Source organism: Arvicanthis niloticus, chromosome 20 (assembly GCF_011762505.2).
Source record: "Arvicanthis niloticus isolate mArvNil1 chromosome 20, mArvNil1.pat.X, whole genome shotgun sequence".
Classification (NCBI taxonomy): domain Eukaryota; kingdom Metazoa; phylum Chordata; class Mammalia; order Rodentia; family Muridae; genus Arvicanthis; species Arvicanthis niloticus.
The window spans coordinates 23097214-23113105 of NC_047677.1; the positions used below are offsets into that span (position 1 = coordinate 23097214).

General features: G+C 35.7%; 1 protein-coding gene across 7 annotated transcripts in view; it reads left to right on the plus strand.

Annotated features, from left to right (window-relative positions):
• The first annotated feature begins 223 nt into the window (after positions 1-223).
• Positions 224-15892, plus strand: part of LOC117724966 (amine sulfotransferase-like) — a 77905-nt gene continuing 62236 nt past the window's right edge. For 5 of the 7 annotated variants that reach the window (XR_013105440.1, XM_076917045.1, XM_076917043.1 and 2 more), the window contains exons 1-3: positions 225-380; positions 2559-2710; positions 8339-8547. Coding sequence is in view for 6 of the 7 variants with exons in the window: in XM_076917045.1 (XP_076773160.1) it covers positions 2569-2710; positions 8339-8547 (351 nt within the window). In the remaining variant the exon portion in view is untranslated. Of the gene's footprint in view, positions 381-2558; positions 2711-8338; positions 8548-15892 lie in introns of all 7 variants that reach the window. The other 2 variants (XM_076917046.1, XM_076917047.1) reach the window with 1 other exon arrangement.

Sequence of the window (15892 nt, forward strand, 5' to 3'; positions counted from 1 at the left end):
AGTGCTTGAAAAGGGAAAAACCACAAAATCCAAGCCCAGAGCAGGGTGTAATGCAGGTTCGCAATAGCATAGCAGCCAATCTGGTAAATTTCCATTTCTCGGTGACCACTATTTCCAGTAAGTCAAAGCTTGCAGCTGAGCCAAGGCAAATGTATCTGTCCAGGCTGATAAGTCCTGTTGTGGCAAATGTTCAAGGACTTCTTAGCCAGTTCAGGCTGAAGAGGTCACAGTATCACAGGTTAGTTCAGTTTACTTAGAACACTTGCCATTGGCTAAGAAAAATATGGTGGGGAATATTTATACCTCAGCCACCCATCATTTCCTGCTTCTCTTAACATTTCATCAGAACTGGTTTTGCTTCCTCATTTCATCTGCAAACGGTGAGTAGAGCAGAATAGATTCAGATAATACCAAGGTTCTCCCTTTCTGCATAACATATGCACAGTCTGTGTGTATGGTGGTGCATGATTCTAACCCCAACACACTGGAAGAAGAAGAAGGTAGATCTCAGGGAGTTCAAGATTAGCCTGGTTTCTATATTGAGTCTCACGACGGGCAGAGCTACATGAGGAGACTTTGTCACAATATTTTTCTGACTAATGTTGTTTTCCTCCTTTTCTTGAGCTTCAGTGAAAAAATAAGGAGAGACATATATATATATATATATATATATATATATATATATATATATATGTCTTCTCTTTATATAACCATTTTTCTTCCGTCACAAAAATCCTCTGATGTCCATTTGCAAAATGAGCCTTCTTCACTTCCACTTTTCACCATTTTAGAGAGTGAAATTCTACCCCTCTTGTAACCCTACCTCCTTCTATCCTCTCTCATTTCTCCTTCTCTTTCTTTCTTTTTTCTCTTCTCCCACATCTCTGTCTCCTCCTTCTCTTCTTTCTTATGAAGCACAGCCTATTGTGACTGAACACAATAAATAACAAGTGAAAATACCCTTCAGAAGCGTTCAGACACTTCTATCCAGGAAGGTCAAGATAAAATACATAATGTGTATTTAGAGAGTGTGTAGAAGGTATTGTGGATAATAGGTGAGAAGTGACAGTGACTCACTTCTATTTCCTCTTCACTTCAGCAATATTCTCTATGAATGGACTCTCCACTGATCAGGGTTATATCCTGTCTATTCTTTTTAGCATACTTCAAGAGATAAATTTAAGTTTTCATTTTCAATATCAATGTTATCTGTTATCTACTTCCATTAAAATAATAGTGTGTCTGTGTGTGTGTCTTTGTGTGTGTGTGTGTGTCTGTGTGTGTGTGCTTTCTGTCTAGCCTTTCTATCTCCAACACACTGTGGTCAGGATGGTTACATTTGAGTTGTCAGAAAGGGAACTTTTAAAACAGGAGGGCCTCAATTAGATACCTTTAGTTGTGTTCTGGAACCACAGAGATTTACCCAGGTGATTCTAATGTAAGTGATTGTCTGTATGATAGATGTCTGTAGAGATATTAGTCTGGTATGATAGTAATTCCAGTATAGGCAAGATCATCCATGCATATTGAGGCTAGCCTAATCTACATATTAAGTTCTGGGCCAGCCTACACTATACAGAGGGTGCTTGTCTCACTCAGATCATCCACATACAAAATTATATTGTTTATTAACATGTAATTAATTGGACTCTATATTTTCAGGTTTAATCAAATTGAATTTCTTAGAAATAGAATTTTTAAAAATAAACAATTCAAGAGAATACCACTAGTGGTAACATAATATAAGAACTGTTAGCATTCCCTCACTACTTTAACCTTCAAGTAGAAAGAGAGTTCTTTGGAAGATTCAGATCAAACTGTGAGAAGATCAGTTAAGTCTTATGATGGTTTGCTTTATATTTTAGTTCATTTGTTATTTAGACCTCAGTTACATTTCTGATGTCAAATTCTTTGGGTGGAAACTGAAATTATGAAAAGTTTTATAGGAGACTTATAAATATGAGTGGGTAACCTGTCAGAAGCATCCACATTGGTGTTAGTAATTTCAAGTAGCCACTTAGTAGCTAATCATAGAAGCCTCATTCAAAAAGAGCAGGTTATTCAAACTCAAAATTAAAGACAAATACACACCTTAAATAAATAATTTCTTATTTTTTAAGAATGAAAACATGCAGGTAATAAAAATAAAAAATATCCTAGATTAAATGCATGGATTCTGTGCCCAAATTTTTGCTATGAAATCTTCTCGGGCGGGGGCTAGCTCTGTGACTTTGGATAATTTGGTTGACATCTGTGTAGTCCCATTTCCCCATCTGTATGTTTAGATCTATGATAATCCTTCCCACATGTAATTACAAGAAAATATATTTAACATATTACTAGTTGTTTCCTCATGTGTAGTAAGATGATTTATGGCTGCAATAAAGTACTATTAGATTCAGTTAACATCATTGATGTTATTTGTTTCTTTAGAGTAAATATTTGTGCAAATATGATGCTTAAATGGTGCTTGGCACTTATTGACTTCTCAGTAATTAGTGTTCAGGATTGCAATAAATACTTATTTCACAAAATGAATTCTGTGTTTTTACTTCTAGGAGAATAATTATGGACAATACAAATGAATATTTGCTTAACTTTAAAGGATATAATTTTGAGAAAGCTTTTGTGAACATTGAGCAATTAGAAAAAATGGAAGATTTTGAAATTAGAGATGATGATGTCTTCATCATCACATACCCAAAATCTGGTAAGTGCCATCAATGTCTCCTTTGGTTTAGTACTATGTGTGTAAAACAGGTTTCTGTCCACTCACCAAGAGGAGAAAAAACACATTCACATAAGAATTTATGATCAGATAAAATGTAAATGAAACTTCCATCTCTAGGACAGAAGGCCACTTTCAGTGCATATACTGTACACTATGATGGCAAGTAGGAATGTTATGGGAATGAAATGTGCAGCATAGGGCCAAGAGCAGACACTTGTTCAGCACTGACCTCTTCTGGCAGACAGGAATGATACAATCTGAAATATTTTCTTCTGAATGCAAATGCTTCATGATTTAGTATGAATTTTATACTGAATATCATTTACGTTAAAATTTTTCCACAGAAACCAAGATCTACTTAACACAGTTTAAGATGCATGTGTAAAATCTAGTTTTTCCTCCTGGCCCCAGACCCCTGGAATAATGGCTCAGAGACTCAAAATATATCTACAAACACCTTGACCATAAGCTTTGCTTAGTTCCTTGATTAGATCATGACTTAATATACCATTTATTTGAATCTAAATTCTACTATATGACTGGTTACCTCTGTTCAACTCCCATGCTTCAGGTCTTCTCCATATTTCTGGACTCCTTCCCCCCACCCACATGTCTTCCTCTATCTCTGTATCAGATTTCCAAGCTTCTATTACTTTGGATGACATACATTCATGACCCATATGACAGTTCTTTCTACATCTTCTTCTTTTCATGGGCAACTTTTCCCCGAGTCATTATAATTATAGAAAAATTTATCCTTAGGATCTGTTTGCTTACAGTCATTTAGGGAATCACACAACTACAGCAATAGAATTTTTGTGCTGTAATTGTCCAACCATAATTCAATTGTGAGCAATAAACTCTACATCCTCAGTAGTTTTAATCCATTTATAAAGAGGTGTGTTATTTGGCCCTTAAAGGTCTAGAAGCCTTTTTTGTGTATTCAGCATTAACATTTTCAAAAGCTAAAGATTCAATAAAATTTTCCCTAGCAGTTGGATCTCATATTGCTTTTTTTAGAGCTGTAGTAAAAAGATTTATCTGAACCCTGGGTTATCTTTGTATACAATTCAGTTTGTCCCTTGTGTTCAACCTTGTCCCAACCACTTAAAGCTATATTTTATGATACTGTTCCAGGACATTGTTGTAGGACATCATCATCAAGGGTAATCTGTACTCTTAATTCAGAATATGGACCTTCACTTGGTAATTCATTCTTGATGATATCAATGCTTCTAGTCCTATTTTGTTGTTCTATGACTGAAGCCTCATCTTTCCAGAATATCAGCCATTTTAATTGAGGGCAAGGCCATAGGATGGCTATTATTAAATCTCACCAATCTTTTGAAGTTATGTGATTATGTGGCCCAGTTATTAAGTATCTGATCTATGTTGAATATAGGCCATAATTTGTTATTGCTTCCTTAAATCTTTTAAAATCCTGTGCTTCTATAGGTTGCCATTTGAATTCTTAATAAGGTCGTGGGTTTCTCTCATTTCCTGATAATTTCTTTATTGAGGCTTGAAAAAAATCATTTTAAGTTTCTTAACAGATATAGATTACCCTGAAGTCTTGTTACAAGATGGTGTAGTATGTTCTGACCTTGCTTCCTCTGTTCCTATCTTAGTGTTTGTTTTATTTAGATTTATTTGTAAAATTTCAGCCTTTTTTTGTATCATTATCATCTTTGTATCTTTTCCATACTTTTGTTCATCCATCCATTGGTAAATTCATTCACTTTACATTGCAGTATCACCCCCCATCTCCTAGGACTCCCTTCACACAGCTCTTCCCTCCACTCCCCTGTCCCCTTCTTCTCTGAGTAGGGGAACTCTCCCTGCCCAGCATATCATTCTACACTGGCAGATCAAGTTACTGAAAGATTAGATGCATCCTCTTCTAATGAGGCCAGACAACACATCTAAGTTAGGGAAACAGGATCCACAGGCAGGCAACAGGTTGAGGGACAACTACCACTCCAGTTGTGGGACCTATATGAAGACCAACATGCATATCTACTGCATATGTGTGGGAAGCCTAGTTCTAGCTCATGCTCACTCTTTGGTTGGTAGTTCAGTGTCTGGGAGATCCCAAGGGTCCAGGTTAGTTGACTGTTGCTGTGGAGTCTCTATCATCTTTGGGTTCCTCAGTTCTACTTTCAACTGTTCCATAAGACTCCTTGATCTCCATCTGATGATAGGCTGTGGGTCTCTTCATCTGTTTCCATTGGCTGCGGGTGGGGACTCTTAGAGAACAGTTATGCTAGGTTCCTGTCTACAAGAATAACAGAGTATCATTAATAGTGTCAGGAATTAGTTCTTGCTCATTTGTGAAGGTTTCAATTTGGGTAAGCCATTCAGTTGGCCAGTCCTTCCATCTCTGCTCCATCTTTGTCTTTACCTATCTTCTATGGCCAGTGGTTTTGTGGGTTGCTGCCAATAACACTCCACTGGGAGTACTGCTTGGCTACAGAAGGTATTCATTTCAGTCTTCATGTCCCTGAACTGCTAGGAGTCTCAGGTAGAATTATTGTCAGACTCCCTGGGGCCTCCCCCTGTCCCAGGTTGCTGGCACATTCTAGAGGTGGTGCACTGCCCAGTGCTGATTTCTATTTTCTCTCCTCTACTCTTCCTACACCTGATCCCACTGCCCCCATTCCCTTCTTCATCTGTTCTCCCACTCAGATCCCTCCATCCATCTACCTCCAATATCTATTTTATATCCCCTTCTGAGAGATTCAGGTATCCTCTATTGGGCCTTCTTCATTATTTGTCTTTATTGAGTTTGTAGGTTATAGCATGGGTATCCTGTATTTTATGACTTATACCCACTTATTACACACCATGTCTATCCTTTGTGGGTCTGGGTTACCTCATTCAGGATGACAATTTCTAGTTACATCCATTTGCCTGCAAAATCCTTGATGTCCTTATTTTTAAAAGCTGAGTATTATTTCATTGTGTAAATGAACCACATTTTCTTTATCCATTCTTCAGTTGCAGGACATCTGGCTTGCTTGCAGTTTCTGGCTATTATGAATATAGCTGCTATGAACATAATTGAGTAAGCATTCTTCTGGGATTGTGGAACATCTTTTGGGTATATGCCTAGGAGTGATTAGTCTTGAGGTACAACTATTCCTAATTATCTGGGACACTGCCAAATTGATTTCCAGAGTGCTCAAACAAGTTTGCACTCCCACCAACAATGAAGGAGTGTTCCCCTTGCTCCATGTCCCCATTCCTGTTCCTTGAAATGTGTGCTGCTTTTTGAGTCCTTATGTTAGCCACTCTGAAGCATGTAAGGTGAAATATCAGAATCATTTTGATTTGTTTTTCCCTGATGACTAAGTACACTGAACATTTTTTAAAGTTTTCTGGCCCATGAGAGATTTCTCTGTTGAGAACTCTGTTTAACTCTGTACGTATTTTTATCTGGGTTATTTGAGTTGTTGGTGTCTATCTTCTTGAGTTCTTTATATATTTTAACTATTAGCCCTCTGTCAAATATAAAGTTGGTGAAAATGTTTCACTAATTTGTAGGCTATCATTCTGTCCTTTTAGCAATGTTTTTTGCCTTACAGAAACTTTTCACTTTCATAAGGTTGCATTTATTAATTGTTGAACTTAGTGCCTGATCTATGGGTGTTCTGTTCAAAAAGTTGTTTCCTACACCAATGAGTTCAAGACTACTCCCTACTTTCTGTTCTATTAGGTTTAGTATATCCAGTTTTATTTTGGGGTTTTTGATCCACTTTGGACTTGATTTTTGTGCAAAGTAATAAATATGGATCTATTTGCATTCCTCTACATGCAGAATCCAGTTAGACCAGCACCATTTTTTGAACAGGCTCTCCTTTTTCCATCGTATGGTTTTGTGTCTGTTTCTATACCAATACCATGGGGTTTTCATAACTATTTATCTGTAATATAGCTTGAAGTCAGGGATGGTGATATGTATTGTTTCCAGAAGTTGTTTGTTTTTGTTTGTTTTTTTGTTTGTTCAGGATTGTTTTAGCTATTCTTGAATTTCTTTTCTTTACATATAAAGATGAGAATTGTTTTTTCAAGATCTGTAAAGAATTGTGTTGAAATTTAATGGGAACCCCATTGAATCTGTAGATTGCTTTTAGTAAGATGTCTGTTCTCACCATGTTAATCATACCAATCCATGAACATGGAAGCTTTTTCAAACTTCTGGTACTTTCTTCAATTTCTTCCTTCAGAAAGTTAAAGTTCTTGTCATATAGGTCCTTCACTTGCTCTGTTAGAGTTACACCAAGATATTTTATATTATTTGTGGCTATTACAAAGGGGGTTTTCTCCCTAACTTCTTTCTCAGTCCATTTATCATTTGTAAAAAGGAGGGCTACTGACTTCTTTGAGATAATTTTGTGTCTAGTCACTTTGCTGAAGTTCTTTATCACCTGTCAGAATATTCTCGTAGAATTTTGATGAGTCTTTTATATATACTATCATATCATCTGTGAATTGCAATACTTGGACATTTTCCTTCACAATTTGTATTCCCTTGATTTGTTTCAGTTGTCTTATTGCTCTAACTAGGACTTGAAGTACTATATGGATGAACTTCAAGGAAGTCTCAGAGAATATTACCACTGCCTGTGATGCACAGGATAAGGGGACACAATACACGAAATGAATATATTCCTGAAGACCAAGAAAAAATGTGTCATAAGGTTCCAAACAACAGTAATATATAAATGCTACTGACCCTGGTGTAAGTTTAGCACAATATATACATGTAGGGTATAGTAAGACTGTATCTATTAACATCTACAAATAGTATCTGTCTAAGAGAAATTTAGAGTACTACAAAAAGACGTTCCATAAAACATAGAACACAGAGAAATTATAAAAATAATTTGAACAATCACTACCAAGAAATCAGGACAAACATTTTCTATACAATTAAAACATGAAAACAGAGTTGTTGTTCTGTTAAAAAAAAATCCCATTCGATTTTACCAAATGAAGACTCAAGAGCCAGATGATGGGTTAAAAGCCTGTCTAGCTTAGAGAGACAGAGATAGAACCCAGCTGACATTCCTCCTCAACCAATATCCCAGAAAGAGCGTCTGCTTTTGTTCTCTACACTGTCTTAAAAACCCTTCAGATCAAGTGTTTCCCTTTTCTACTTCCTGTGTCTCTCTATTTGACCTCTTGACTTCATCCACTCTCTATGTTTTTTCCTATGTTCACTCTCTGTCAAAAAGATGCTTGTTCGGCTTGTTAACCTACTTTTGACTTTATTTCATCTTGTTTACAATTATCACAAAGCTCTAGGGTTAAACGTAGGTACTAAGATGGAGCCACAGCACAACCAGAGACAGATGTTTCTAGAATACAATCTCACTATGTGATCAAATATCCTGCAACACAGGGCCTTTGTTTCTATCTTTTCTAATTTTATCTAATTATTCAGAAAGACAAAGCAAAAACTCCACATGTGCATTAGTATACATGGAGTGTTTTTTTTTTTTCATGGATTGTTTTTTTAAAGTCATCAATGACTTTGTGATGAATGGCATTACCATGAATACTTATTATTTAAACCCACTTCAGGATTGTTATCTATTTTTACAGGTACCATCTGGACTCAGCAAATCCTCAGCTTGATTTATTTTGAGGGTCACCGGAACAACACTGAAAACATATCAACAATAGATAGAGCACCATTCCTTGAGTACAATATTAATAATTTAGACTATGCCAAAATGTCATCACCTCGAATCTTCACTACCCACCTTCCATATTACTTAGTTCCAAAAGGTCTAAAGGAAAAAAAGACTAAAGTATGTAAGACAGCTTATTACTTTTTGCATAGATAAAATACTTTAATTATTGGATAATATCATTACTTCAGAATTTGTTCTTGAGCATTCTTCTGCCAGCTACCCAGCTATGTGTGGATCATGCATGGAACTGCAGATCCACACATAGCAGAGTACTCAACTGATGGAGGTGGTGTTGTATTTCTGAAGAAAATGAATAATCATGTATTGCTGAAATCAGCAAAGGATGGATTCTGATGTTTTCCTTTAGTAACTTGACACATCAGGCTTAAATTTTCATCAGTGTGGTAGTTATTGGATGATGACTCACAGTTTTAATTTGCATATCTGTACTCAATAATGAGATAAAATCTGTTTGATATTTACTAGCTATGATCAGTTATGATTCTGTGAAAGGGCTCTACTATGTGTCTCGATTCTTCATTACTATAACTTTAGTATAATTTTTCTACTGAATTTAATTCTGTCACTTTTGGATACTAATATAGGTATGCTTGTGACCTTTCTTATATTTTATAAATCTTTATAATTTTGGGCTTTAATTTGACTAGAATCTTCTTATTTATAGTATCAATCATGTTGACTTTTAAAAAATATAAATTCATTACTTAACTATTTTTATCATATTTTATTATTTAAACAATTTTAAATTAAATATATTTTGTCCATATTATACCACTTCCCAAGTCCTTTCAGATCCTTTCCCCATTCCTACCACCCAACTTTAAGTTCATCTAAAAAAACTCAAATAAAGCCCTAATATAATATCAAGACTCTATTTAAGAAATTCTTCCTTGTTTTAAGACTAGAACTATATCTATTATTGATCTAATACTTGTAATATACTTGTTAATGATTATTCATTTCTCACATCCTTCTAGATCGTCTCCCTACTCCTATCCTCCCTACTTTAAGTTCTTTCTCAAAAGAAAAACCCAAATAAAAACCTATTAAAACAAGACCTCATGTAAGAAATCTTTCCTTGCTTCAAGACTAGAAATATATTTATTTTTGGTCTAAAGCTGTTAATATACTTATTAGTTATTATGTATGTTAGTATGATGGAATGTTTAAAATGTATTAATTAATTAATTAATATGACAAATACTGTCCCCCCTCCCAGTTTTCCCATAACAGAGTCCCCTCCCATCCTTCTTTCTCTTCTCCTCTGAGAGGGTGGCCTCCTTGGGTATCTGGTGCATTAAGACCCTATAGGATTGAGCACATCTTCTCCTACTACAGGCAGCAAAGTCTACACAATATATCAGTAGTTCGGTTCAGCATGTGTATGCTCTTTAGTTGGTGTCTTAGTCTCTGAGAGCTTCCAAGTATCTAGGTTAGTTGATTATATTAGTCTTTCTGTGGAGTATCTATCTCCTTCTGCACCTTCAATCCTTTCCACAACTCTTCTGTAAGAGTCCCTGACATCCTTCCAATTGTTGGCTGAGGGTATCTGCATCTGCTTCAGTCAGCTGGTGGGCAGAGCCTCTCAGAGGACAATTATACTAGGCTCCTCTCTGCAAGCATAAAAGAATATCATTAATAGTGTCAGGTATTGGTGCTTGCCAGTGGTGTAGGTCTTAAGTTGAGCAAGTTATTGGTTGGCTATTTTTTTAGTCTCTGCTCCATCTTTGTCTCTGAATTGCTTTCAGATAGGACAAATTTTGGGTGGAAAGTGTTGTAGGTGGATTGGTATCCTTATTCCTCACTTGTGTCCTGCCAGGCTACAGGAGGTAGCCTCTTCTTGTTTCATGTCCTCACTCTCCCACTACATTCCCTTCTGCTCTCTGCCTCCTATGACTATGTTATTCCCCCCATCTAACTGAGACTCAAACATCCTCGATTGAGTGAACCTTCCTTCTTTTTTAACTTCTTTGAGTCAGTGGGTTGTATCACAGGTATCCTGCACTTCCTGGCTAATATCCAGTAATCAGTGAGTACATACCATGCATGTCCTTTTGGATCTGGGTTATCTCACTCAGGATGGTATTTTCTAGTACCATCCATGTGCCTGCAAAGTTTATGATGTCCTTGTTTTTAATAGCTGAATAGTACTCCATTGTGTAAATGAATCACATTTTCTGTATCCAGAAACTGGGTTGTTTCCAGTTTCTGGTTATTATGAATAAAACTAGTATAAACATAGTGGAACATGAATCCTTATGGAGTATCTTCTGGGTGTATGGCCAGGAGCTGTATAGCAAGGTCTCCAGTTAAAACTGTTTCCAGTTTTCAGAGAAACTGCCAGATTGATTTCCAGAGTGGATATGCAAGTTTTCAATCCTACCAGTAGTGGAGGTGTGTTCCCCTTTCTCCACATCCTCACCAGGATGTGCTGGTGCTTGAATTTTTGATCTTAGCCATTCTGATTGTTTTAAAATGGAATCTCAGGGTCATTTTGATTTGCATTTCCCTGATGACTAAAGATGTCAAACATTTATTTAAGTGCTTCTCAGCCATTTGACATTCCTCTATTGAGAATTTTCTGTTTAGCTCTGCACACTAATTTTAATTTGATTCTTTTGGTTGGTTGAAGTCTAACTTCTTGAGTTCTTTGTATATTTTTGGATATTAGGCCTATGTCTGTTTTAGAGCCAGCAAAAATCTTTTTCCAACTGGTAGATAGCCATTTTGTCCTGTTGACATTGTCCTTTGCCTTACAGGATGTTTTCAGTTTCATGAGGTCCCATTCATCAGTTTTTGATCTCAGAGCCTGAGACATTGATATTCTGTTCAGGAAATTGTCTCCTGTACAAATGCATTTAAGGCTATGTCCCATTTTCTCTTCTATGAGATTTAGTGTATCCAGTTTTATGTTAAGGTCCTTGATCCACGTGGACTTGAGTTTTATTCAGGGTAATAAATATGAATCTATTTGTATTTTTCTACATGCAGACATCCAGTTAGACCAGCACTATTTCTTGGAGATGCTTTCTTTTTTCCAATGTATGATTTTGGCTTCTTTGTCGATGATCAAATGTCCACAGGTGTGTTGGTTTATTTGTGGATCTTCCATTGAATTTCATTGATCAACCTGTTTGTTTCTATGCAGATACAATGCAGTTTTATAACTAGTGCTTCATATTACAGCTGGAAATCAGTTGTGATGATGCCTCCAGAAGTTCTCTTATTGTTCAGGATTAGTTTAGCTTTCCTTTTTTTTTTTTTCTTTTCCATGCGAAGTTGAGAATTCCTCTTTCAAGGTTTTAAAACTGTAGATATTGCTTTTGGTAAGATGGCCATTTTCATTGTGTTAATCCTACTGATCCATGAGCATGGGATCTTTCTATTTTCTGATATCTTCTTCAATTTCTATCTTCAGGGACTTGAAAGTCTTTTCATGTTGAACTTTCACTTGTTTGGTTGGAATTACATCAAGGTATTTTATATTATTTGTGGCTATTATGAAGAGTATCTTTTCCTGATTTCTTTCTCAGCCAATTTATCATTTGTGTAAAGGAGGGCTACTAATTTCTTTGAGTTAATTTTATAACCAGCCACTTTGCTGAAGTTGATTGCCAGCTGTAGATATTTTCTTGTAGAATTTTTGGGATTGCTTATATATGCTATCATATCATTCATAAATGGTGATACCTTGACTTCTTTCTTTCCAATTTGTAACCCCTTGATCTCCTTTTGTTGTTTTATAGCTCTAGTTAGAATTTCAATCACCATATTGAATAAGTAGGGAGAGAGTACGCAGCCTTGTATTGTCATGATGTAGTGGGATAGCTTTCTGTTTCTCTAGATTTAATTTCATGTTTGGTATTGACCTTCTGTATTTTGCTTTTATTATGTTTAGGTATGTGCTTTGTATCCCTGATCTAAGACTTTTTTTTTTTTTAACATGAAGTGGAGTTGGATTTTGTTGAAGTGTTTTCAGCGTCTAGTGAGATTATGATGTGATTTTTTTCTTTCAACTTATTTATATAGTGGGTTATGTTGGTAGATTTTCATGTATTGAACCATACCTGTATTCCTGGGACAAAGCCTAGTTGATCATGGTGAATGTATTTTTGATGTGTTCTTGGATTTGGCTTGCAAGAATTTTATTGAGTATTTTGACATTGATGGTTATGAAATTTTCTTTGTTGAGTTTTTGTGCGGTTGAGGTATCAGGGTGACTGTGGCCTCATAGAATTAGTTAGCTAGTGTTCCTTCTGTTTTTATTTTGTGGAATAGTTTGAGGAGTATTGGTAATAGCTCTCCTTTGAATGTCTGGTAAGATTCTGCACTAAAACTATCTGACCTTGGGCTTGTTCTGGTTGGGAGATTTTTTTTACATGACTGGTTTTATTTCTTCAGGGGTTATAAGATTGCATAGATAGTTTACCAGATCGTGATTTAATTTTGGTAAGGTGTATCTGTCTAGAAAATCATCCATTTAATTTAGATTTTCCATTTTGTCTACTACCTCAGACTTTTGAAATAAGACTTGATGATTTTTTGAATTTTCTCAGTTTCTGTCATAATGTTTCTCTGTTCATTTCTAATTTTGTTAACTTGGATATTGCCTCTGTGCCTTTTAGGTATTTTTAGCTAGAAGTTTGTCTATCTTGTTGATTTTCTCAAAGATCCAATTCTTGGTTTTGTTTATCCTTTTTATTGTTCTCTTTGTTTCTAATTGATTGATTTCAGCCCTGAGTTTGACTGTTTCCTGCCATCTACTCTTCTTGAGTGTGTTTGCTTTTTTTTTTTTTTTTTGTTCTAGAGTTTTCAGGTGTGCTGTTAAATTGCTAGTAGAAGACTTCTCCAATTTCTTTATGAAGGCACTTAGTGCTATCAATTTTTCTTTTAGCACTGCTTTTATTGTGTTTCATAAACTTGGGAATGTTGTGTCTTTATTTTCCTGATTTCTAGAAAGTCTTTATTTTCTTTATTTCTTCCCTGACCAAGTTTTCCGTGAGTAGATCGTTGTTCAGTTTCTAATAATATGTGGGCTTTCTGTTGTTTCTGTTGTTAAAATCCAGCCTTATTCTATGGTGATATGATAAGATGCAAGAGTTTATTTCAATCTTCTTATGTCTTTTGAGGCTTATGTTGTTCCTAAACATATGGTCAGTTTTGGATAAGGTTTCATGAGGTGCTGAGAAGAGTTATATTATTTGGTTTTGGGGTGAAAGTTTCTGTAGATATCTGTGACATCCATTTGAATTATAACCTCTATTAGTTTAATCATTTCACTGTTTAGTTTCTCTTTCAATGACCTGTCCATTGGTTAGAGTGGAGTGTTGAAGTCATCCATTATTATTGTGGAGGGTTCAATGTGTCATTTGAGGTTTAGTAATTTTTTTAATGAATGTGGGTATTATCATATTTGGGGCATAGATGTTCAGAACTGAAGTGCCATCTTGGTGGATTTTTCCTTTAATGGGTATGAAATGTCCTTCCACATCTCTTTTGATTATGTTCGGCTTGTAGTGTATTTTATTAGATATTAGAATGGCTACTCCAGTTTATTTCTTCAGTCCATTTTCTTGGAAAACCTTTTTCCAGCCCATTATTCTGAGGTAGTGTCTGTTTTGTTGCTGAGGTAAGGTTTTTGTATGTAGCAGATTGATGGACACCATTTAAGTATCCAGTCTGTTAGCCTTTGTCTCTTTATTGGTGAATGGAGTCCATTGATGTTGAGAGATACTGATGACAAATGGTTGTTAGTTCCTGTCATTTGGTTGTTGGTGATGATACTGTGTGTGTGTGTGTGTGTTTTCCTTATTTTGGTTTTGGTGTAAGATGATTAATTTCTTGTGTTTTCTTGGGTGTAGTTACCTTCATTGTGTTGGAATTTTTCTTTTAGTATACTCTACAGGGCTGGATTAGTAGAAAGATATTTTTAAAAGTTGGTTTTGTCATGAAATGTCTTGTTTTCTCCATCTATGGTGATTGAAAGTTTCAGTGGGTATAGTAGTTTGTGTTGGCATCTGTGGTTTCTTAGGATACGCAAGACATATGTGTAAGATTATCTGGCTTTTATAGTCTCTGTTGAGAAGTCAGGTAAAGTTCTGATAGGTATGCCTGTTTATGTTACTTGGCCCTTTTCCTTTGTGACTTTTAATATTCCTTCTTTGTTTGGTGCATTTAGTGTTTTCATTTTATTATGTTGCAGAAGTATTTTCTTTTCTGGTCCAATTTATTTGGTGTTCTGTAAGCTTCTTTTATGCTTATAACCATCTCCTTCTTTAGGTTAGGGAATTTTTTGGTCTATGATTTTGTTGAAGATTTTTTTCTGGCCATTTAGACTAAAAATCTTCATCCTCTTTTAGTCCTATTGTTCTTAGGTTTGGTCTTTTCGTAGTGTACCAAATTTTCTGGATTTTTTTCTTGTTAGAAATTTTTACTCTTTCATCTTCATGACATAAGATTTAAGGTCTTGCTCTTCATATGCGTTAGGGCATCTGGGCCTTCCTGTAGTAGGAGAGCTAGCTTCTGGTGGTGTCATATTGCACTAGCATCTGTTGATTCTGTTCGTGTAATTTTGGGCATTTTCGTTGACCAATGTATCATTTTCTTCTATGGTATCTTCTACACCTGAGATTTTCTCTTTCATCTTTTATATTCTGTTGGTGATGCTTGAGTCTGTAATTCTTGTTTGATTTCCTAGGTGTTCTATCTCCATGGTTGCCTCCATTAGTGCTTTCTTTATTGGTACTATTTCCATTTTTAGGTCTTGGACTGTTTTATTCATTTCTTTCACCTATTTGATTATATTTCTTTGTATTTCTTTAAGGGATTTATTTGTTTCTATCTGCTTGATTATGTTTTCATGAGTTTCTTTAAGATATTTATTTATATCTTCTTTAAAGGCCTCCATCATCTTCATGAGATGTGATTTAAGGTTAAAACCTTGCTTTTCAGGTGTGTTATGGCATCCAGGGATTGCTGGGTTCTGATGATGCCTATTGTACTGGTTTCTGTTGATTCTGTTCTTGCACTTGCCTTTCAACCTTTGGTTGTTTCTGGTGTTGGCTGCTCTGGTAGTCTCTCTGGGAGTAGTAAGCCTCTGGTTGTCCCAGATAGCTGCAGGTTTCCCTGGAAGTAGGCAGCAATGTGGGGTGACATGTGGGTTGCTGATCCATGATTGCAGGTGGAGGTCTGGGCTGGAAAGAAGACGGAGCTCCCAAGAATTTTCTTTCTATATGTGGGTACAGTTGATGCATGTACCAAGATAATACTTCATTTAAAAATATTTTCTACTTATTTCCAGTGCTACCCTCACTATATATCAAATACATCAGATAACTGAATCAATGTCATCTGGTGTAGCCTTAAAAATGTGCTCACTGTGTTTACCTACTTTACAAATAATATAATTTCTAGAAAGCTGACTTGTTTTCATGTATGCATA